The 23,143-nt window shown below is 42.4% G+C and overlaps 1 protein-coding gene across 1 annotated transcript in view; it reads left to right on the forward strand.

Moving 5' to 3' along the window:
* LOC132893946 (1-phosphatidylinositol 4,5-bisphosphate phosphodiesterase beta-1) overlaps positions 1–23,143 on the forward strand; it is a 109,253-nt gene that overhangs the window by 52,465 nt on the left and 33,645 nt on the right. Inside the window, exons 10-23 of the mRNA XM_060933125.1 lie at positions 3,636–3,782; positions 8,169–8,326; positions 9,549–9,631; positions 10,017–10,101; positions 10,206–10,392; positions 12,244–12,320; positions 12,400–12,496; positions 12,593–12,677; positions 13,639–13,763; positions 17,413–17,567; positions 19,944–20,108; positions 20,232–20,331; positions 20,425–20,529; positions 20,990–21,105. Of these exons, the coding sequence (XP_060789108.1) occupies positions 3,636–3,782; positions 8,169–8,326; positions 9,549–9,631; positions 10,017–10,101; positions 10,206–10,392; positions 12,244–12,320; positions 12,400–12,496; positions 12,593–12,677; positions 13,639–13,763; positions 17,413–17,567; positions 19,944–20,108; positions 20,232–20,331; positions 20,425–20,529; positions 20,990–21,105 (1,685 nt within the window). The remainder of the gene's footprint in view (positions 1–3,635; positions 3,783–8,168; positions 8,327–9,548; positions 9,632–10,016; positions 10,102–10,205; positions 10,393–12,243; positions 12,321–12,399; positions 12,497–12,592; positions 12,678–13,638; positions 13,764–17,412; positions 17,568–19,943; positions 20,109–20,231; positions 20,332–20,424; positions 20,530–20,989; positions 21,106–23,143) is intronic.

The raw sequence follows: 23,143 nt of genomic DNA on the forward strand, positions 1-23,143 counted from the left end.
AAGCCTCTACCTCTCCAACGCCAGATCCATGGTAAACAAGACGGACGATTTGGAATTACAGCTGGAATTACCTTATTCTATTCTATAATCGGCTGGTCAGTGCATCTAGTATCAGTCCTAGTAAAACTTAAGTGACTTACCCGTCCAATGAGGATTACTTTCTTGTTTACAAGATGCCACATCTGAGTCGCTGACAAATCCTGAATTTCTGTAAAGATAACTGTCCAGAGATTTATAAGCACGCAGTGCTTCGCCACTGAACAGCGAGGGAAAGTTGATGAGGTAATTATACACGTCCGGGTATTCCACCTCTGGCAGTTCAATATCCACTGACACGGTCGTGAAAACTACGTCCGGTAAGCCATAAGGGTCACTAATCTGTAGATCGTTTATTTTAGACATATATCTAGTTATCTGTTCATTAGAAAAATGAGCCGTGTAGTCCGTCGGTTGAAATTGATCCATTCTGTACACGAGTGCAGCAGTATTCAGCTGTGTTTTTTACCGACAAGATGGCGGCTGTTGACTTTCCGGTCACGTGACTGCAAGATCTCTATACCGCGAGTAGAGAAAAACAAAATGATGGCATGAGTTGCTGAATGAAATAAAAACTCGACTCGAAAACAAAACCCCAAAAATACAAAAAAAAAGCAACAAAATATGGAATAAAAGTATTTGATGGGAAGAACATGTCTTTTTTATTTTTGAATAATTATTATTATAGCATTTTTCACAAATTGCTACTGTCATTTTGCCGGTTTGTTTACATTCTAAGCAGAAATGATTTTGTCAGACATTTTGTATGAAGTTTTTATTTATCAAATTTGCAAAAAATAAAAATGCTCTGTTTCTCAAAATCCAGTGAATGTGAATATAATTAAAACAGTTATTCCACTCAATCACATTGTACGTGGCTTGTAGCCAGCTCAGCTGTCAGCTCATGTATGGCTTTATTTCGTGGAATAACTGTTAAATAGTATAGTACGGTATATAGTATAGTATTAGTATATAGTAATACTGTATATTAGTAGTAGCGATTTTGCAATGATGTTTGCCATTAGATAATTTACAAACGTTTATATCCACAAAATAACTGGAAGCCTAAGCATCTGTATTTTAGAAATATACATTTAGTAATGGTGCATCATTTCATTCAGAAGCAAGGTTGGAATGGTTTTGCTAGCCTCCTGGTGGCATAGTTAAAAGCCAAATTGACTTAAATTGTCTGGGCGTAATTGAAACCATGATGACTTAAAAACAAGTACAAGAAAAGTTTTTTTCAAGAGTTTGTTGAATAACTAAGCTTCCAAAAACTTACTTTTAGAATTTTCTTATAATGAAACACTCTCCCCCAACCAAGAACTATTCTAAGGGCACCAAAATAACCCTTCCAAAATTCTAAGGGCATCCACAATACTATATTATATCCACTATATTATACTATACTACACCACACTACACTACACTACACTATACTATACTTAAATAATATTAGCTGGCGTTGAGTGGTCTATCAGATATATTCCATTCAGCTAGCATGATATTGAACAAGTTAAAGCGAGTTCAGTATCATGCTAGCTGAATGGAATATATCTGACATACCACAAAAAAGCTCTTCTTCTTCTTCTTCTTCTTATACATATTCAATGGAACAAACCTGGCGGCCATGCTGGCTTACAAATTGCCACAGTCTCTCGCTAGTACGGAAGTTTTATATGTAATACATATCTTATGGCATTTTCAATTCACTGCGACAGTTTACTGCGGATGCCGCTGGCGAACAAAGAAATGCTTCTGCACATACGCAGCAGAAAACTCACTTTGAATATTTGCATCAGCTCCTACGTGTGACATCATGTTGTCTTGACAACCATGCAATATCGTAAACCATTTTCAATGCTCATTCTCCATTGGGTAGAGTGATGTAATACACGTAGGATAAGCGATATGCTAACAACATCGCATGCTATCAAACCAAATGAATGAAACCCACTAGAAGGGAATAGAACGTTTTTATTCCATCGAAAAAGTGTCCTGTATGTATAATACTATACTATACTATACTATACTATACTATACTATACTATACTATACTATACTATACTATACTATACTAGGGTTAATATTGTACTGTACTATACTATACAATACACTGGGCTTTGCTATGCTGTTCTGTGTCGCTATACATTTTATGAAATGCATTCATTCCATCCACCTCTTTCCCTTTGTCAGATTGCTTTGGAACCCAAACCCACAGTAGCGCGTAGCTCAGTCAGGTGATTGACACTCACACAATAGCACTTCAGAGTCATTTGTTCTTCCTGAAGAATAGTTCACTGTCTTTGAATCCTCTGTGTAGCTTTGAATTGCAAATTGTGTAATATTAAATCATTTTTTCTTTCCGGTGCACAAAACATTTTCTCTACCTTTCCCTTCGTTTCATTACCATAGCAACAGTGACTCCTGAGATCCACTCGAACATGCCTTCCGACACTGCGGCTGAGCCAGTTTATTTATATAATCCGGTACACAGCCAGGGGATCCGATCACTGGGATGATCGTATGAAAGAGGCAGTTAGCTTGTGACATCTGATTGATTAGACATGTTTAGCCCAGAGAGGCTGGAGATGAGAATAGATGAGAGTGATCATCAAGCACTTTACCTCGCAGAGCTACCATGACACCTCGCTGTCATATAGATTATGAGCTATTCTCTCAGCCCACGCTCTGAGACAGGCAAGGGAAATGATTATGGGAAGGGAAATGGTTATGGTTAAGTCCCTTCCAGACTTAGATTATGCTTTGACCATACATAATTTCAGTTTAGCCACAGGGATAGTCAGAGGAGACAGCGTCCCTGTAGACCCTGGGTTACCAAGTGTCAAAGGTGATTTTTGTATCATTCTACTAAAGTTTCCTAGATTCAGACATCAGTGACATCTTTGTGTTCTTAAGGGAATGTGAACAGACTGAGCCAGAAATATTATCTCAACTGCACACTTTTGGCTTCTTCTCTACATTGAGAAGACAATTAGTGACTTTCAGCAGAGCGCAGTAATCGCAGTCTTTGAAAACCGCTTGTCTTCTTTTTCCAGGGAGAGCAAGGTGGTTTGTTTCTGCCAGATGGAAGCCAAAGCTATTTGCCTCACTGTGATTTAACAGCAGCAGTCCCATTGAGACGACTCTGAAATTCTTCATGTAATGTTGATATGAAATTTCAAATTCCCCCTTGTCTTTAAAAAGGACTGCGATTAATTACCTGTACAGCTCTGTTAAGAATGACCTTAATTAATGTAAACTACTGCTGGGAATTTGTCACAGGGGACACCCAGCTTCCAGTGTGTTCCCTACAAGCACACGCTCGGTTTCAGGAATGTGGATGTGACAATTCATGTGTAGTTTGATGACTCTTTGCAATTCCAGCATTAATTTCACTGATGAGACAGGTTGTTACTTTAGGTGCAAAAGTAGTGTGAAACAGCTTCGCTGCAGTGGGCAATCCTGCTGGTACACTGTAGCAGGCGTGTCATGTCAACCGTATCCTCGGCTGAGTTGTTATTTTTGCTAGAGCTGCTGAAATGATGAAATTTGACCCCTGGACATAGAGTAAGCACATTTGTCACACTGTTTTACAGGACAGATTTCAGCTGAGGGATTCTCCAGGTATTTGATTAGTGATGAGAATGGTGTAATACCACCTGAGAAACTGGACCAGAGTGAAGACATGACCTTCCCTCTTTCGCACTACTTCATCAACTCCTCTCATAACACCTATCTCACAGGTATGTCCGCTCTTAAAGGTCCTATGGCATGGTGGTTTGTTGATGCTTTAAACGGGCTCGTGGAGGCTTCCGGATGTTATATCCGCAGCCTTTCTCGAAATGAACCCTCGGCACATAAATATAGCCTCCTGGGAGAAAGCCCCATTTCAGCGCTTTTCCCAGTGCGTCATTTTGCTAATGAGAAGCAGGAGGCGGGGAAGGGTAGAAGGTGGGGGCGGGCCATGGGGGGAGGGGGAGGGGCTTGACCAAGCTGCGCACACACATACTCGCTGCTATCAGCGCCTGTAGCCACGCTGCTAAGACAAAACCCCGTTCTCCCTCGGACTCCTTTCGTAAACTCAACGTGACACAGAGAACAGAGAGTGAGAGTGTTCGGAGTGGTAGTTTACGAACGTATAATACCCTAGGCTTGAACACGCACTCCATAACCAAAGAGGATAGAAGCAGCAACTACAGCAACATATCGCTTATCCAACAGAAGACATGCATTGCGGAGCAATAGCCAAACATAAGCTCATAAGTTACAGTCAATTTCCAGACTAAACTCAGTTTAACAGAGCATGCTGCATGCTCTTTAGTTTTGTAGCGCAGATTACCTGGCTAACTGCAGGAAGCGGTTAGCTGCACAGCTAATGTAGCCATTGCTAGGCTAACGCACCGATTTTAAAACACGGCAAAACGACCAGTTATACACTTACTTGTTCGGTGTTTGTGGCTGATGCGGCAGGGATGCTTGGTACGGACCCAGGCTTCAGTGACAGTTGATGTGCAAAACCTGCCCTGTACTGTCCCAAGTTGTGGAAACATTCCTCAGGAAAATACTTCCGACAAACATACACCGTCTTAGGTAGACTCGATGGCGTATTATTGAAGTAAATAAAATTAAGCCACTGCGTCTTCAGGGGCTCTCCCGTCGGCAGTAAAAACAGACTCTTTTCTGTGTTGTCACATCCATGTACAGCGCAATTTCCATGTTTCGCTCGCTTAGGTGATGCCATGTTGTTGTGTCCTCTATGGTCTCCTCACTACAACTGGGCGGGGCAATCCATACAGTGGGTGGGAATCCAGAGGGGGGGCGTGGGGATCATCTCCCTTGCTGACGTAGTAAAGGGAAAAGCTTATCAACGCGCCGTTTTGACGCGCCATTCTCAAATGTTGGGCATAGTTTGGTTTACACATTATGAAATTTCTAGCCACTGGGGTGACTTAAGAAGGTCAGAGGAACTCATTTTAACGTTAAAAAAACTCAGAAAGTGAAAATTTCATGCCATGGGACCTTTAAGCTCAGTCCACAAAGCAGGCTCTGATTTCTACAGACACTGTCTGTCGAAATAATCACACATTTCCATTTAACCCGTTTTCTTTCAGTCTCTCAGAAAATGAACAATTTCAAATGTTTGCTACGGAAACAATTGATTCCTCGAACCATAAAGAAATATTTCTAACATGATATTGTTTGGATCAGTTGATCTAATTAAATGTAAAACCGTAAATAATGTAAAATTTGTTTATTTTACAAATTAGAAGAGCTGCACAATAATGGATAACAAATTTCTTTGTATTGAATTTATGTCACATTTATTTCTCTAAGTGGAGAAGAAAACGGATTAAGAACACTTTATTATTTAATCCTTTTAAATAAAAAGAAAACAGGCTTCAGTTTCACATTGTACATTAGGAAGAAGACAAACAGAGGTACCAAGATATTTTAAGCTAGACGGCCTTTCGATTTCATCAAATCGGTGAAATTTAGTTCCTTCTGAAATTTGGTCATTGTGATGTATGTTTATTTTTGTAATATCTCAAAAAAACAACAACAACAACCAACAGGCCATTCTGTGGCTGGGAAGTTATTCAATTTGAAGGGATTCCCGAGCAAATAATGTGCATGAAATTGCTCGCTTCGTGCAGTCAAGCAGACAAAGGAAGTCTGTGTGCGCATGCACAGGTTTACCTTCTTCTTCTTTACAGCAGCTGGTTCTTCTTCTTTACATCTACAGGTTTACCTTGACCGTGCACTGACAGTTACATTATTCTGTCACTAAACAAACAGCTGATCACACCGAGGTGCTCGCTGACGGCCGATATTTATTAGTTTGGTCCCGCATTTCCTTTCCTTCGCAACATAACGTCTTTTCTTCTCGATTTCCGTTACTGTAGTCGGTCTTTCATGTTTCATTCACACAATCATGTCCTCCATTTTTCTCTCCTGTTTCAAATTTGTGTCCCACAATGCCTTGCGCGAATGGGGAAATCCCACCACGTGATGCATGATGTAGTATCTTGAATTGGGTCATGGTGAAGCAGGAAAAAATAGTGGAGAATTTAGGGCCACGTGGCCCTAAATTCATTAATCGTCCTATTAAAAATAATAATAATAATAATAAAATTGGAAGTCTGTGATTCGAATTCAGTAGCTTTTGGTCCACTAAACAAAAATAGTTGGCTGTCAGGGAAAATTCATTCTATGACCCACACTTGAAAAATCTGATAAGCAGTCGACCTTTAAGCTTTGAGTTACTAAAATGACAAATGTAGGGGATAATTTGCATGTGCAATGTGATAAACTGCATTGACGTGTTGTTAATTTACAAAGATGAATGGCGTCGTGTGTAAAGCAGGCGGAAAAATAATATTTAAATGATGTTTTTGCATGTGCTGAAGGTCTTGTTAGACATGGTGATTTCAAAAAAGACTTCCAGGAGAGCAAAACTGGAACCTGCTACACGTATACATATTTACATGTTAATATTAAAGGCAGTAAGATGTGTTGGAAAAATTCTTTAAAATAGGATTTGGAGACAAAAATAGTTGTTAAAGAATGGAGCCAGTGCTGTATTCTGTTCCCAAATTAATAAGTAAAGAATTCTTTACAAAGACTGTAGGCATCACAGGTACAATTCTCCATAGTTATAGTCAGTTGGAAATATAGTCAGAATAAATCAGAATACATACTGTAATATTTTTGATCACCTAAGACATCATTTTGAAAATTCTTACACTTAAATAAAATAACATTTATTTAAAATAAATAATAATAAAAAAACTTAAACTAAAATAATAGTTTGATTTTATCTTTATTTTGTCTCACGGCAGAAAATGACATGACTTTAGGCCACACGAAGCTAAATCACACCGTTGGTGCTACATTCACTTATTTGTTTAAACGCTGACTTGTATTTTTCACTTTTAGGTAAAAATGTCACAAACTATATATTTATTAAGGCAAACAGATCCATCCATTATCTATAATCGCTTATCCTGTACAGGGTCGTGGGCAAGCTGGAGCCTATCCCAGCTGACTATGGGCGAGAGGCGGGGTACACCCTGGACAAGTCGCCAGGTCATCACAGGGCTGACACATAGAGACAAACAACCATTCACACTCACATTCACACCTACGGTCAATTTAGAGCCACCAATTAGCCTAACCTGCATGTCTTTGGGGGAAACCAGAGCACCTGGAGGAAACCCACACAGACACGGGGAGAACATGCAAACTCCACACAGAAAGTCCCCCGTCGGCCACTGGGCTTGAAACCAGAACCTTCTTGCTGTGAGGCAATAGTGCTAACCGCTACACCACCATGCCACCTTTAAGTGAGTTAGGTTTCGCTATTGAAATGAAATGCAATCAACGAGTGGGTGTTCAGATATTCAACAAATTAAAGTGATCAAATTAAACAAATTAAAGATGCTAAAGCTTGCAGCTTCCATTTGAAATGGAATGAAATGGAAACGTTCTCTAATGATCTTTCTGCCTAACTACTTTGGAAAAGGTTTGCACGGGCCGTTATTCCTGAAATACAGTATCTGTTCTGACACTGCAGATTATTTGCCCCAAATAATTTTCATAATTGGGGGCGGCACGGTGGTGTAGTGGTTAGCACTGTCGCCTCACAGCAAGAAGGTCCTGGGTTCGAGCCCCGGGGCCGGCGAGGGCCTTTCTGTGCGGAGTTTGCATGTTCTCCCCGTGTCCGCGTGGGTTTCCTCCGGGTGGTCCGGTTTCCCCCACAGTCCAAAGACATGCAGGTTAGGTTAACTGGTGACTCTAAATTGACCGTAGGTGTGAATGTGAGTGTGAATGGTTGTCTGTGTCTATGTGTCAGCCCTGTGATGACCTGGCGACTTGCCCAGGGTGTACCCCGCCTTTCGCCCGTAGTCAGCTGGGATAGGCTTCAGCTTGCCTGCGACCCTGTAGAAGGATAAAGCGGCTAGAGATGATGAGATGAGATGAATTTTCATAATTATACTGCAGTAAATTTCAATAATTTGGGACAATATAATTAATTGTTTGTGAACTGTTTGTTGGTCTTTGAAGCAGCTCTCTGTAATATAGTGCTTCAATTCAGAATTCTGAATGGATTGTGTGTGTATATTTTCCAGCGGGACAGCTAGCAGGAAACTCTTCAGTGGAGATGTACAGGCAGGTGTTACTGTCTGGCTGCCGTTGTGTGGAACTGGACTGCTGGAAAGGCCGGACAGCTGAAGAGGAGCCTGTTATCACCCATGGCTTCACCATGACCTCTGAGATCTCTTTTAAGGTAATACACAAACAATAAACACAATAAACTTTGGACGATCACTTAGTTAGATCTTAATCTGATCCAGATGCAACTTGTTTTCTATCAGTTTTACCCCAGAGCAAATTTAGGTCAGTGGCATCCTCTTAATTAACTTGACACTTAAAGGGATAGTTCGGGATTTTTGACATGAATCTGTATGGCATCCCCATCAATAGGGGACTTTTTATTTGACAACGGTTTTGTGATGCAAATATATCACTCTTTTGAACACATACTGTTTTGAGACGAAAAACGTTTTACTTTCGTGACCCCAACAAACTTGCCGGACTACTTTCGTCTGGACCAAAACTGGACAAGAACTGGACTCACAGGATGCTGTCAGGGGTAAGTTAGTGTGTTTGCACGACACTATTGATGGGGATGCCATACAGATTCATGTCAAAAATCCCGAACTATCCTTTTAAGGAAATGAATCGTAAAATACGAATTTACTTGTAATGAAGCACTTTGACATGTAATTCAAGGTAGCACTAAGCTGATGTAGTAATTCTGAAAGGATATTGATTATTTTCACATTTAAAAGTGGCTAAGTTAGGGCATCGGTCAAAATACGTGTACGCCGCCATATTCATCTGCACCGCTATAAGGATACCATAAAAAGTCAAAATGAGGCTACGGGATTGATGACGTAGAAATTGTTGAAGCCGGATCCAGGCGAGACCCCTTTTAGCCTTTTAAATCCATGGCTTCGCTACTTTGAACCTGGGATAATTGTTTCCTCATCACCACTGAATTCCACGTTATTGAGAGTATTTTACTTTCTGCTTCTTGCATGCGGTAAAAGTTAGCAGTAGACTGTTTTTATAGTTTATATGGACTATGGCGTATCACTTTCGCGATAAACGTATACATGCACGCTCCCACGGGAAGCAGCTCTGACGTCATGATGGCTGCGCCGATTGAACGAAAGAGTTCCTTGTAAATTACGCATTTTCTCGATGTTTATTCCACTTTAGACACATTACAGAAAGAAACACCGTCCTCGAATTGATATGGTGACTAGAAGTCGGTTAGTTTTCAGGGATCATTTCCTTTAATGTAATTGCAATGCTGAATGAGTTCATCACCCTGAAATGAACAGCATTTGGACAGAAGAACTTAAGTGTGTATTTTTACATCTCAGCTAGTGATTATATTCTCTCCTCTAAAACCTATTTATATTCAATTTATTCTCTTTCAGGAAGTAATTGAGGCCATTGCTGAATGTGCTTTTAAAACGTCTCCTTTTCCCATCATCCTGTCCTTTGAGAATCATGTGGACTCGTGAGTGAAAGTGCCACACTGCCTGCATGTGACAAGCCTCTCTTACCTTTGGCCTTGGAGTGCCAATGTTCTGCACACACAAGAGCTGAGTGCAACTATGGCAACAAGGAGTAGAATGATTATAGAATAGTCTGTTATGCACGATTTGTTTTCACTTGTCCCTCTTGAAATGCCACACACTGTTGCTGCTCCTTTTCTTGTTGTGTGCAAGAAAATGTGGCATAAATTGAGAGCTCATAAGTATGGCACCTTATTAAGTAGCACAGTGCTGTTAAAGTCTGTGATTTCTATTGCTTTGCTGATTAAAATACGTTCATATCTTTGAGAATTTTATTTATTTATTTATTTATTTTATCAAAAAATAGAATTGTGTTTGTAATTACAGTCCAAAACAACAAGCCAAAATGGCGGAATATTGCAGATCGATTTTTGGAGATGCCCTTTTAACTGAGACACTTGAGAAATATCCGGTATGTACCTGGTCTTCAGGATCCTTTTCACACTATTGCAGTCGTACACGAAGTCTACAATAAGGACAGTGTATAAAGAATTTTTTTCTTCTGTATATTGTTAGCTTGAGTCAGGGGTTCCACTGCCCAGTCCACAGGAACTCATGGGGAAGATCCTCATCAAGAACAAAAAGTCTCACCCCAAACCACCTGATGGGAGTACAAAGAAGAAGCTCTCAGAGCAAGCCTCGAACACCAATAGTGACTCCTCCAGTGTGTTCGAACCATCCTCACCCAGCGCTGGGCCTGCAGGTAAACGCAGCATGCTGTTAAAGGCTTAATCTTTTTTTTTTTTTTTCCTGAAGAATTAGGATGAAGAAATGAACACTTCTAAGTAGTGACTTTTAAATCACCACCTGTTTCAGGTGCACTTTTTTTTGTCTCTGTTTGTTATTTTTATAGTGCCATCTGGTGGGTTGTGGAGTATAGACATAACTATGCTAATGCAATATGATTTGTTTTTATAGCTTGGATTGCTAGGAATACTTTGTTTTGTAGCAGTAGTGTCTGCTATTAAATATTGGTGGCTTGATTTCAACTTTACCTGGAGCACATTGTCCATGGGAAGATCATTGTCAAGTATATGATATACTGTATAATATGCTTAAAGGAGAACTGAAGGCAATTTTTTTATTAACAAAATTCTATTTATCTCATTTTATTAAACATAGGAATGCATTTTTGATCGCTATTTTGTCGCTGCGATAGCAAGTTATGAGTGTTTGAAATATGCTCTGTAATATATCAGTCCGTATGTCAAAGCAATGGCCGTAAACGAGATTCGTTGAGACCTGTGCGAGACATCGTAGGACGGAAGTAAAATGTACAACAGAAATCAAAGTGACCGACATCTGCCGACGTTGTCAAAAGATGTGCGCGCCCCCTTTCGAATGCTGATGTAATCAAGCCGGAAGTTTTGTTTGTTTTGATAGCAATCAGGAAAGTTTGAAAAAAGTAGGCAGTAATCGTCATTTAAACTCGTTTTTGTGCAATATTTCGTTTGGAAAACAGTTTTCAAAATGGCGGCACTGACACCTGGCTGACACTTCACGTTTCGAAGTCTCGCACAAGTCTCGTGAAGATCGCGCGGATAAGTGACGCCTGCCGTGGGCCAAACAAACTAAATTCGACATGGCTAAAAACCGAATAGGCCGATAAGTATAATATTTAATTGCAATTAGTTGCCAATACAAGTCACGATATAAGGTTACTAAAACCGAAAACGTAAATGAATAACATGTTAATTAAGAAATAAAGCAAGTTTTAAAATGACTGCTCATAAGTTCAGCTCTGCATCATGTTGCAGACTTTACAGGGTGTTATCAAGTCAAGTCAAAGTCCCTCTCACGCCAGAATCTGGCCTTCCTAGGCAGTCTCCTGTCCCAGTACTAACCAAGTCTTTAAGGCGTTTGGGTGTGGCGCCGATCTCCTTTTCAATAGCCCTCAGCCTCTCACCGATACAGCTAAGGTTACAGTGGGGAGCTAGTCCTCTGGTAACCGCAAGAGTTTGACTCCCCACTCGCATTTGTATTGCAGTCTCCTGGTAGTAGGTACTATTTTTCAGATGGTCTTTGGAATGACCCAACCACGAGTAGAACTCACAATCTCCTGGTTGAGAGGCGGACACGCTAACCACTAGGCCAAACAGGGTGTTATATTGCGATTATATTGTTTTTCCTCAATTTTCACACAAGTGATGAAACCAAAGTGAAAATGTTGCATGCATGAATTAAAATTGGACATTTTGGGCATGGTGTCCATTTACCAATCAATACAGTACACAGTTACAGTAACATTACAGTAGCTTCATTCATTTTCATTAGCAAATAAAGCTATCAGTGCTAGCCACTGGCTATGCAAGTGTTTCTGAACCTACCCGGCTTCATTAGTATTTTTAATCCACACTTCGCCAACGGTTTTCAGTGCCCCTTTCCCCATTACACATACTCAAGTCGCATACAAGTATGCCGTATGTGAGTGTTCACACATGATGCCCTGATGTACTTGCAGAATTTGTATGCACTCACAGAAATATAAATCAGGCTTTAAGTTTAATCAGTAATGTTTTTATGTTCTAAAACCCTCTTTACTGGTATTTATTAGCTTCAGCAGAGGTGGAGGCAGATGATGATGAAGATGATGACTACGATGATGATGACTGTAAGAAGTCAATGGACGAGGTAAATGGGCTTATTTCTTACATTTATAGCAAGGTTGAAGATTTAGCAGCTGATATGTTTGCGTATGGATTCTCTACAGGGTACAGCAGGATCTGAGGCTTTTGCTACTGAAGAAATGTCCACTTTAGTTAATTACATCCAACCCACTAAGTTCCACTCCTTTGAGACTTCAAAAAGTGAGCAGAATTACTTGTAATGTTCAGACCATTCATTTGCCCTAATTTTCTACCTTGATGTTCTCGCTGATGCTGTTTCCATCGTTGTGTTTTCAGAGGTCAACCGCAGTTATCAGATGTCGTCATTTGTCGAGACAAAGGCCCTGGAGCAGCTCACCAAGACTCCTGTGGAGTTTGTGGAGTATCTTTTTTATTCATTAAATCCCACAGTTAAGTTCCTGCCACTTCTGCGTTATCCTGCTGTAACATACACTCTCAGAAAATAAAGTACATTATTACACCTTTAAGGGTACGATGACTTGTCACTGGGGCAGGACCCTCAAAGGTACTTATTTTGTACCCTTTATATACTGCTTGGGAACATATATGTCCCGTTTTGGCCCTACAAAGGTACACATAGTTACCTTGAAATCCAATAATGAGCCCTAGGGGGTACATTAGTGTAGCTTGTACCTTGGAGGACAGAAATGGACTCCTACTGTACCCCTGTTTCTGACAGTGTACCACATGGTCTCATCTAATCTCATTATCTCTAGCCGCTTTATCCTTCTACAGGGTCGCAGGCAAGCTGGAGCCTATCCCAGCTGACTATGAGCAAAAGGCGGGGTACACCCTGGACAAGTCGCCAGGTCATCACAGGGCTGACACATAGACACAGACAACCATTCACACTCACACCTACGGTCAATTTAGAGTCACCAGTTAACCTAACCTGCATGTCTTTGGACTGTGGGGGAAACCGGAGCACCCGGAGGAAACCCACGCGGACACGGGGAGAACATGCAAACTCCGCACAGAAAGGCCCTCGCCGGCCCCGGGGCTCGAACCGAGGACCTTCTTGCTGTGAGGCGACAGCGCTAACCACTACACCACCGTGCCGCCCGTACCACATGGTATCTGAATAAACATGGTGAGGAATGAGGCTAGCTGACTCATTTTTTTATGCACAACTTGTGGCCCAAATAAGCAGGTATGTGAGTACAGACAGAATTACAACAATAGGTTATAATTATAAATTATCATATGCCTTCCCAATATTACCCAGCGCTATACTGTAAATGTTTAGGATAATATTCTCTCTACATTGGGGAGATTATACCTGTTAAAAGAATGCCTTTATATTCTTAACTGAACTCTCTAAGATACAACAAGCTTCAGCTCAGTAGGATCTACCCCAAGGGCACTCGAGTCGACTCCTCCAACTACATGCCTCAAGTGTTCTGGAACGCAGGCTGCCAGCTGGTGGCACTAAACTTTCAGACAATAGGTAATAGCAGTCTATTTCTTAAGTCATCCTCTGTATATGAACATCATTTCATTCATTTTCCTGGTAGGGGTCAAGGTTGCAATAGGTTGAGAAGGTCAGGCCACACTGCCTATCCCCAGACACAGGTTCCAGCTTCTCCTAGGGGAGCCCTAAATGTTCCCAAGACAACTGTGAAATATAATTGCTCCAACAAGTGCAGCTCTAACTTGGGGTATCCTTACCACTGCCCCAATCTGATCTGTTTGTCAATTTCACGTTGTCTTTTTCTATCACTTGCAATTAATGCCTAGGTCAGATGGCAGAAAGATGCATGCTGCGACCTGCGATTGGTTGGGTGGTGACGGCACCGTTTTGCATCAGATCCTTCGTTGTGGTCAGATGTATTGCAAGATGCAGAGTTTTTAAGCTGAATCAACCAGTTGAAAGCAGACGCAGATAGACGCAGGTTGACGCAGTGCACAGAAAACCTTTAAAAAATATAAGGCCATAAGACTGCTCGCAGGTTGTTGTAAACTATTTGCAGGAGCAGTCTGCATATACCTGCGATGCATCGCAGCCATCTCTAAAGACTTGTCTTCCCCTGCGTCAGCCTGCGTCTAGCTGCCACTACCTGCTTCAATCTGCAATTGGTCGCTCAAGCGTTGCACGACCGCCTGCCTCTACATGCGTCCATCTGCTATTTACACCGATTGGAAGCGAATCACAACTGAAATGTGAACAGATCATGATCCACTTGCATCAGCCTGCCTCTACTAAAGACCCTCTGCAACACTACCACTATCTGCGTCGTCGTGCGTCGATTTTGTTATCGCAGGTAGACGCAAGTAGTTGAAAATTAGTTGCAGCCTGCCGTCTGACCTGGGCATAAGGTCCCATGGTACTTCAACTTATCCACCTGGAGCAAGATCTATTATCTCATTTAACAGGAACATCCCACCTTTTTTCTGAGAGAGAGAGAGAGAGAGAGAGAGACATGCTCTCAGACTAGGAGGTGCTGATTATCATCCCAGCTGCTTTACACTCAGCAATATTCAAGTGGGTGTTGGAGGTCTACTTCTGATGGTGCCAAGACATCACCATCACCTCTAAAATAACAGGGATTCTACTTCCATTCCAGTATTTTGGACACCTTTCAAACCTTAGCTGTTTCCTGATACTTTGTCCATAAAAATACAAGCAGGAATGGAAACAAGACACACTCTTGAAGAAGCATGACACCCACCTTAAATGGTTTCAAGTTAATGCCAAAAATCTGGATACAGCTATCACTGTGCTCATAGAAAAGACCAGACTCTATGAAGAAGGGACCCAAATAACTCCCACAACAAACTGTTGTGGCACATGATCATAGGCTTTCTCCAAATCCACAAAAAAAAAAACATGTAGACTGGTTTAGCATACTTCCACACCCCCTCAAAAATGTGCAAAGAGTCCAGTGAAGAGCTGATCCACTGTTCCAGAGTGAAGAGGTCGACACTCCCCCGCATTTGCTCAGCAGAGTTTGAATCAGGAAAGCTTTCTGTGATCATTAATCGGAAAGCCTCCTTCTTCAACTTAAAAGCTTACTTCATCACTTGCTACTAGTATATTCTAGGGATACCACCATGACAGGCATGGACAGCCTTCTGGCCACAGATTCTTGAAGCTGTGTCAATCGAATGGTCAATTCAGACTCGCTCTTCGTGACCTCATGTGCTACAGTGGAGAAGTCCTTTCTGAAGTGGGAGTTAAATTTGTCTCTCACAGAAGCTTCTGTCAAACATTCACAAGCAACAAAGAAGGCTCTGTGTAATGAATCCAACTCACCACCAAGTGGTGATCAGTTGACAGACAGTCTCCTGAAGACACCACTCCCTGGCTTGGCTCCTGGGAGCATTAAGTTATCATTAAGTAGCCTTGAGGTTAAAGTACATAAGTCCTGGTGACAGCAGGGGTATGGTTGAGTGTTGGCAGAAGATGGAAAGGCAGTGGCTTGAACCGGCAGGTAATGCGTGATATTTCTCATCTGTGTGTGATCACAGTGAGTCAACTTATGCTTTTTTGTTCTTTCAGTAGAATGCCATGAATGAGAGCATGAGAGCTGAGCTGAGAGGAACTGCTTGTGTGTTTGTGAGAACAGAAGCACTTAAACATGTTGGTAGATCAATAAAAGGAAGCAGGAAAGCTGCAACAAAAAGTCACCTGTTTCCTCCAGTCCTCCTTCCCACATACACTCCAGGATCTACAGTTGTCCGTGGAGGACATCTTTGTGAGTGTCAAGGCCAGACTCGCTGGAGAAGCCGTAGATGGAGGAGCTACAGCTAGAGGAGCAGTTGGTTGCATCAGGATCTGGAGCACCCGTCATTTCGCAGCTTGAATAACCTCAAACTGTTGTTGATGTTCATGGTGCAGGTTGAGGAGATCCTGGTATGGCATCCGGTAGAGGCTGGCAAAGGACTTAACTATCTCACTGAGCAGCGAGGCTTCCATGGTGACATCTGGTACCTCCTCCTGGGTTTCAGCACCACAGTAGAACTCTGTGTGTATGTGGGAAAGAGGCAGGAGAAGGCAGGCAACTTTTCAGCACTTCTGCTCTCGTGAGCACACAAACACAAACAGTTCAGCCCAGCTCAACTCTCACTCTCTCATTTACAGTGTTGTTCTGAAAAGACAAACAACCCACACATAAGTAAACACCGCGATCACATACAGACGAGAATCATCACGTGTTACCTGCCAGTTCAACCCGCCTCATCTCTGTCTGCAGCTGATGCTTGTCCACGTCCATGCTGCCACAGCGAGGTTTAGATCCTTAAAGAAGAAGAAGCCTTTATTTGTCACATGCACAGTGAAATTCATCCTCTGCATTTAATCCATCTGGAGCAGTGAACACATGCCTGCACACACACAAGTCAGCAATGAGGACACACACATACCCAGAGCAGTGGGCAGCTATGCTACAGCACTCAGGGAGCAGTTGGGGATTAGGTGCCTCGCTCAAGGACACTTCAATCCAAGGCTGCCCCATGTTAACCTAACCACATGTCTTTGAACTGTTGGGGAAGCTGGAGCACCCGGAGGAAACCCATGCAGACACGGGGAGAACATGCAAACTCCACACAGAAAGGCCCTCATCGGCCACTGGGCTCGAACCCAGAAACTTCTTGCTGTGAGGCAACAGTGCTAACCACTATGCCTCCCAAAGCGTACATCGTTTCATTGTAGTTGAAAAATATCTCATCTCATCTCATTATCTCTAGCCGCTTTATCCTGTTCTACAGGGTCACAGGCAAGCTGGAGCCTATCCCAGCTGACCACAGGCGAAAGGCGGGGTACACCCTGGACAAGTCGCCAGGTCATCGCAGGGCTGACACATAGACAACCATTCACACTCACACCTACGGTCAATTTAGAGTCACCAGTTAACCTAACCTGCATGTCTTTGGACTGTGGGGGAAACCGGAGCACCCGGAGGAAACCCACGCGGACATGGGGAGAACATGCAAACTCCGCACAGAAAGGCCCTCGCTGGTCACGGGGCTCGAACCCGGACCTTCTTGCTGTGAGGCGACAGCGCTAACCACTACACCACCATGCTGCCCGTTGAAAAATATGAAGGGGAAAAAAACATTTTTATGACTGCTCCATGCGTCTTCTTTTGCTTTCCTAGATCTGTCCATGCAGCTGAACTTGGGCATGTACGAGTATAATGGGAAGAGTGGCTACAGGCTTAAGCCTGAGTTCATGAGGCGACCAGATAAGCACTTTGACCTCTTCACAGAAAGCACTGTGGATGGCATTGTAGCCAATACTTTATCAATAAAGGTTAGTGTCCTATAGACTGGCTTCACACTGCAAGTAAATGTTTGTGACTTCTGTTTAGTGCATATGAGGTCCCTTTGGGAATTTCATCACATGACGAGCAAATGGTTACTTTTTCTAGCAATGGTATAAGCAGCACTTATTGATGCAAAAATACTCGACACCTTCGCCAACACAACTAGTGAAAAGGACTAAACTACTGAAACGTTATTATCGCTTAGGTTTCTCATGTCAGGGTTTAGACAAAAGTAATGTTTTATTAGTGTATCATCCAAACAAAGTTGATGCTGATATTAAAGGGATAGTTCGGGATTTTTGACATGAATCTGTATGGCATCCCCATCAATAGTGTCGTGCAAACACACTGACTTACCCCTGACAGCATCCTGTGAGTCCAGTTCTTGTCCAGTTTTGGTCCAGACGAAAGTAGTCCGGCAAGTTTGTTGGGGTCACGAAAGTAAAACGTTTTTCGTCTCAAAACAGTATGTGTTCAAAAGAGTGATATATTTGCATCACAAAACCGTTGCCAAATAAAAAGTCAGACCTCGAAATCGCTTGGCACTATTTTCTCTCCCTTCTCATCACTGCGTGCTGCCGCCAGGTGACAGCGAAACGCAGACCCACTAAGCTGGTGGGAGACCATGGCTGCACTCTATCCACGGCTTACACACGTGATGGCACGGAGGGTGTGTATAGTGGCAGCATCTGTCCCCCCAGAGAGGATCTTTTCAAAAGCAGGACAGATTATAACTGAGAGGAGAAATAGAATCAGAATTAACTAGTTAATTGCAGCAATTAAAGGAATAGGTAGGAAAAGGAAGGCGCAAAGACACCGCGCAGCGCCTGAAAATGGGTTTTCAGGCGCTGCGCACCCGTTTTCAGGCGCTGCGCGGTGTCTTTGCGCCTGCAGCGGTGCTTTGCCTGTGCTGTGGCTGAAAATAGTTCCAGATATAAATTGGTCTAGTAAATCCCTTCGTGTTAATTTCCATTGATATGTGTACTCGATGTGAATGTACAAGTCATGAGAAATAATTATAAAAAATCTTCCGAAAGAGCCGGCTCCTTATAGTAAGAAGAGCCAAAAGAGCCGAAATTCCCATCACTAGTAAACAATGAATGAAACAGCCGTGGCTGTCACCTGGCGGCAGCGCGCAGTGATAAGAAGGGAGAGAAAATAGTGCCAAGCGATTTCGAGGTCTGACTTTTTATTTGACAACGGTTTTGTGATGCAAATATATCACTCTTTTGAACACATACTGTTTTGAGACGAAAAACGTTTTACTTTCGTGACCCCAACAAACTTGCCGGACTACTTTCGTCTGGACCAAAACTGGACAAGAACTGGACTCACAGGATGCTGTCAGGGTTAAGTCAGTGTGTTTGCACGACACTATTGATGGGGATGCCATACAGATTCATGTCAAAAATCCCGAACTATCCTTTTAAGCTTAAGGCTAGAACATGATTTACATTAACATAGGATTACTTTTTTCCTAAATGGGGCAGAAGAATTATGCCTTCAGCATGTGGTGTTGTACAAAAAAACTCATGCATGTTTTACATCAAGTAAAAAAAAAAATACAGCCCTCATTTTTATTTATTGTGCAGTTCAGGCTTTCAATTATTAGCTCATCCGGCTGATAGGCGATGAGTTTATGCCATCATGTGTTGTCGGTGGTCCGTCTGGCGTCATCCACGTTTCACGAAAATCGCGTCTTCTCTCTCAATTCTTCAGCGATTTTTATTCTTTTTGGCAGGAAGGTAGGTCTGCCTGGGGTGCATATAGCGTCTATCCAAATTTGTATAATTGCAATTAATAATGAAGATATGGAGTAATTAAGCCCTAACAAGCACTTTCCACACAAATCGGTTCTTCTCCCTCAGTTCTTCACCGATTTTGATTCTTTCTGGCATGAAGGTAGGGCTACCTAGGGTGCATATAACTTCTACCCAGATTTGATTTCTCACTGGACTGGAGTGAGCTACGTCATCATTGACGGTCTCGTTACTACTACTGGCTCGCAGCTGCCACTCAGTCATGAGTGTGGAGCTTCATTTCTGTTTTCTTACTGTGAGTGAAAAAATATTTAGTGCAGATGTCTGTATTTGGATTATTATAAACCTATATTGAAAGAACACAAGACAAAGAACTAAGCAGAAACAGGAAATGTCCCTCATCTGCACATATGTACTGAATTTTCAAGGTCCTGGTGACATGATCATAGACAGAGTCAATAAAAGTGATTCATTAGGCTTGGCATCAACATGTTTCATGTAATAACATGACAGATATCTATTCAAGATTGCGTATGTATTATTATTATTATTATATTATTAAATTATATTGTGAATGCAGTTATTACTGTTTTGTCCAATCAGATCATATCAGGACAGTTCCTTACTGACAAGAAAGTAGGGGTGTATGTAGAGATCGACACATTTGGGCTCCCAGTCGACACGAGACGGAAAGCATTCAAAACAAAGACATCCCAGAACAACGCCATCAACCCTGTGTGGGATGAAGAGCCGATCGTCTTTAAAAAGGTAGAGCACCTCACTCAGAAGAGTCCCAGCGTGCATCTTTAAATAAATCATATTACGGTTGGCTTCCCTTTTTATTTATTTATTTATTTTTAAATTTTTATATATATATATATATTTTTACAGGTGGTTTTGCCTACTCTTGCCTCGATGAGAATAGCTGTATTTGAGGAGGGTGGAAAGTTCATAGGTCATCGGATAATTCCTATATCAGCCATTCGACCAGGTAGATGCCTGCTTTCTCTGCTAAACCGGATTTAGAGTTATATTCAATTACTTTGATGAAAATGTTTTTACACAAGATTTATTGTTGTTACAGGTTACCGGTATATTGGATTGAGAAATGAGAAGAACCAGTCGCTCACTCTTCCTGCTCTGTTCGTTTATATTGAAGTGAAAGATTATGTGCCAGACACCTTTGCAGGTAAGTAGTATCAAATTAGAACATAATGATTACCTGCCCTTTTTCTTCAGCCTACTGTGCGAATGTGAAATTCCATCTTGATCACAGTGCCACAGGTTTTAGCAATTTAGTCTTGAGATAAAGGTGTGAAATGCTGAGACTAAAGGGATTTGTGCTTCCTGTTCAGCACATATGACTCTAGTTTGATTTTTTTTTTTATGCCACTGGGGCTTACAGGTGCAACTGGCTCTAGGGTTGGTTTGTGTTTTAACAGCATTTAACGCTTTTGTTCTGACGAGCGTTCAGTCCCCCACAGAAGTTGTGGGTGATGTCAGCACTAAGGCAGATAACATTCTTGAGAGACAGCAGGAGAAAAAAAAGAAAAGCGATGCCATTGTGAATGCAAATAATGATGAATTGACAGTCTGGATGAAATTTGCCATGCTTGTGATGACTGACTGTGCGTTTCTTATTGGAACAGATGTCATAGAGGCCCTGTCTAACCCCATTAGATATGTCAACTTAATGGAGCAGAGATCCAAGCAGCTGGCTGCTCTGACATTAGAAGAAGGGGAGGAGGAGAAAGATGCCAAAGAGGTGGGGTCCGTGTGCCTTGTTCCATCCAGGTTTACATAGTTCACTGCAGGTTCACTTCAGCGTTCATATGGCTTAATAATAACGAGTGGAATTGAAGCTCTTAATTTAATGTGCCTTTTTCGCTACGTTCACACTGCAAGGCTTAATGCTCAATTCCGATTTTTTTGTGAAATCCGATTTTTTTGTGAGGTCGTTCACATTAACAAATATATGCGACTTGTATGTGATCCTCAGTATGAACGAAAAGCGACCTAAAAGTGTTCCGCATGCGCATTGCAGGATACGACGACGTCACACGCAGTGAGCATGGCCAGTGTTTACGGAAGTAAAACCGCCCGGTTGCGGTATGACCCATCCAATCTAGCTTGAATAGCTGCATCCCCCCAAATGGAAATCAGCTCCCTAACCTCTGCGTCCTTCCATTGAGAAGATTCAGAACCTTCACAGCCCGAAGCGTCCCTCGCATTGATGTCATGCGCAGGGGCGCAGATACGTTTTTTGAACTGGGAGGGACAAAAAACTGGGGGGGACAAAGCTGCCAGCAAACCAACCCCAACCCCGATATGCCTGTCAAACTTGTTGTTAGTAACCATAGCAACCAAGCTTGAGCTCGCAACCTGTGCAGTCTGCGCAGCTCAACCAACCGAATATCAGTCTTTGTTTTATGTGAGTTGTTGCAACTATGTATACACTGCTGTGCACCTCAATAAACCGAATAGTAATTAGTCTTTTGATTTTTCCGTGAGGTTTGCCTTATACAAAGAAAGACAGCATAGACGTTTTTTCCTCCCTATAAGTGGGGGGGACCAAACGAGGTGAATTTAAATCTGGGTGGGACGAGTCCCACCCTCTATCTGCGCCCGTGATTATGCGCCATGTTGTTGTAACTTTTTTTGAGAGACCCGCCGCCTACTTCAGCGCAGAATAGTGAGGTTTGTGGCTTGTTGATGACGTGTAAGTCGGATGAATGCGACCTGGCGGTTCAGACTGAAGTCGCATATGAAAAGAGCGGATAGGGATCGGAATTAGCACCACATATCCAAACGGCCTGGGTCGGATTTGAAAAAATCGGATCTGTGTCATTCATATTGTCAATAAAAGATCGGATACAGGTCACATATGGGCGAAAAGATCGGATTTGAGTCACTTCAGCCTGCAGTGTGAACGTAGCCTTTGTCTTTTTTTTAAAAATACATTTGCATCTGATCTGTATGATAAAGCAGGAAAGAGAAGACTGATATAATACTTTTGTATATTAATATTTTTTGGTAAACTGAACAGCCTTAGGAAGACAAAAAAAGTCATGCCTTATGCCACACTCACAACCCGCCGTAAGTGTTTTGGACACGCACGGGTCGCAGGGTTTGGTAGCTCGCAGCCGTGCCGTGCCGCAGGGTTGCGGTGAACCCGGGGGGAAGAGTACGGGCAAAGTACTTGTCAAGTACAGGTTGCACACCTGACTTCCTCGAGGCGTGGGAAAACTTGCGCCGTTAGCCCGTGGAAAGCGTATGTCTGACGTACGTGATCAGTGTGTGTTCAGTGAGTGTGGTGTGTGTGTGACTTGCATTTTACCAGTTTTCTGCGCTATGAGTATGGGCTGCACTTGTGAAGGATGTGTGACGCACATGACAATCACTCATGACTTGCGTGTGACGCAAGCCAGGAGTGGGTATAAAACCAGCGTGGCTGCAGCATTCTGCATCTGTCTTTTGGCTGAAGAACAATATCGATTCATGCTGCTCCTCAGCTTCTATCATCTGCCGATAAGGGTCCAACTCCCTCAGTTGTTGCGGCAGTATGGTGACAGCCATCTTCTTCCGTTCTACAATGCTACAAGTTACATGATCGGTTCCTTGGTTCCTCCTCAGTATATATACCCAGAGTCTTGCCCCTTGTGTCGTGTGAGGGTCGCATGCGCTGCGTGCATGCCACACATAGGGGTAGAAAGTGAGATGTACTTCTGTCTTGGGGGCCGCACAAATAGCAAGTGTGGAGTACTTGTGTAGTAATTCTGAGGCACATCACTCGTACACTGACC

Source organism: Neoarius graeffei, chromosome 11 (assembly GCF_027579695.1).
Source record: "Neoarius graeffei isolate fNeoGra1 chromosome 11, fNeoGra1.pri, whole genome shotgun sequence".
NCBI classification, from domain to species: Eukaryota; Metazoa; Chordata; class Actinopteri; order Siluriformes; family Ariidae; genus Neoarius; species Neoarius graeffei.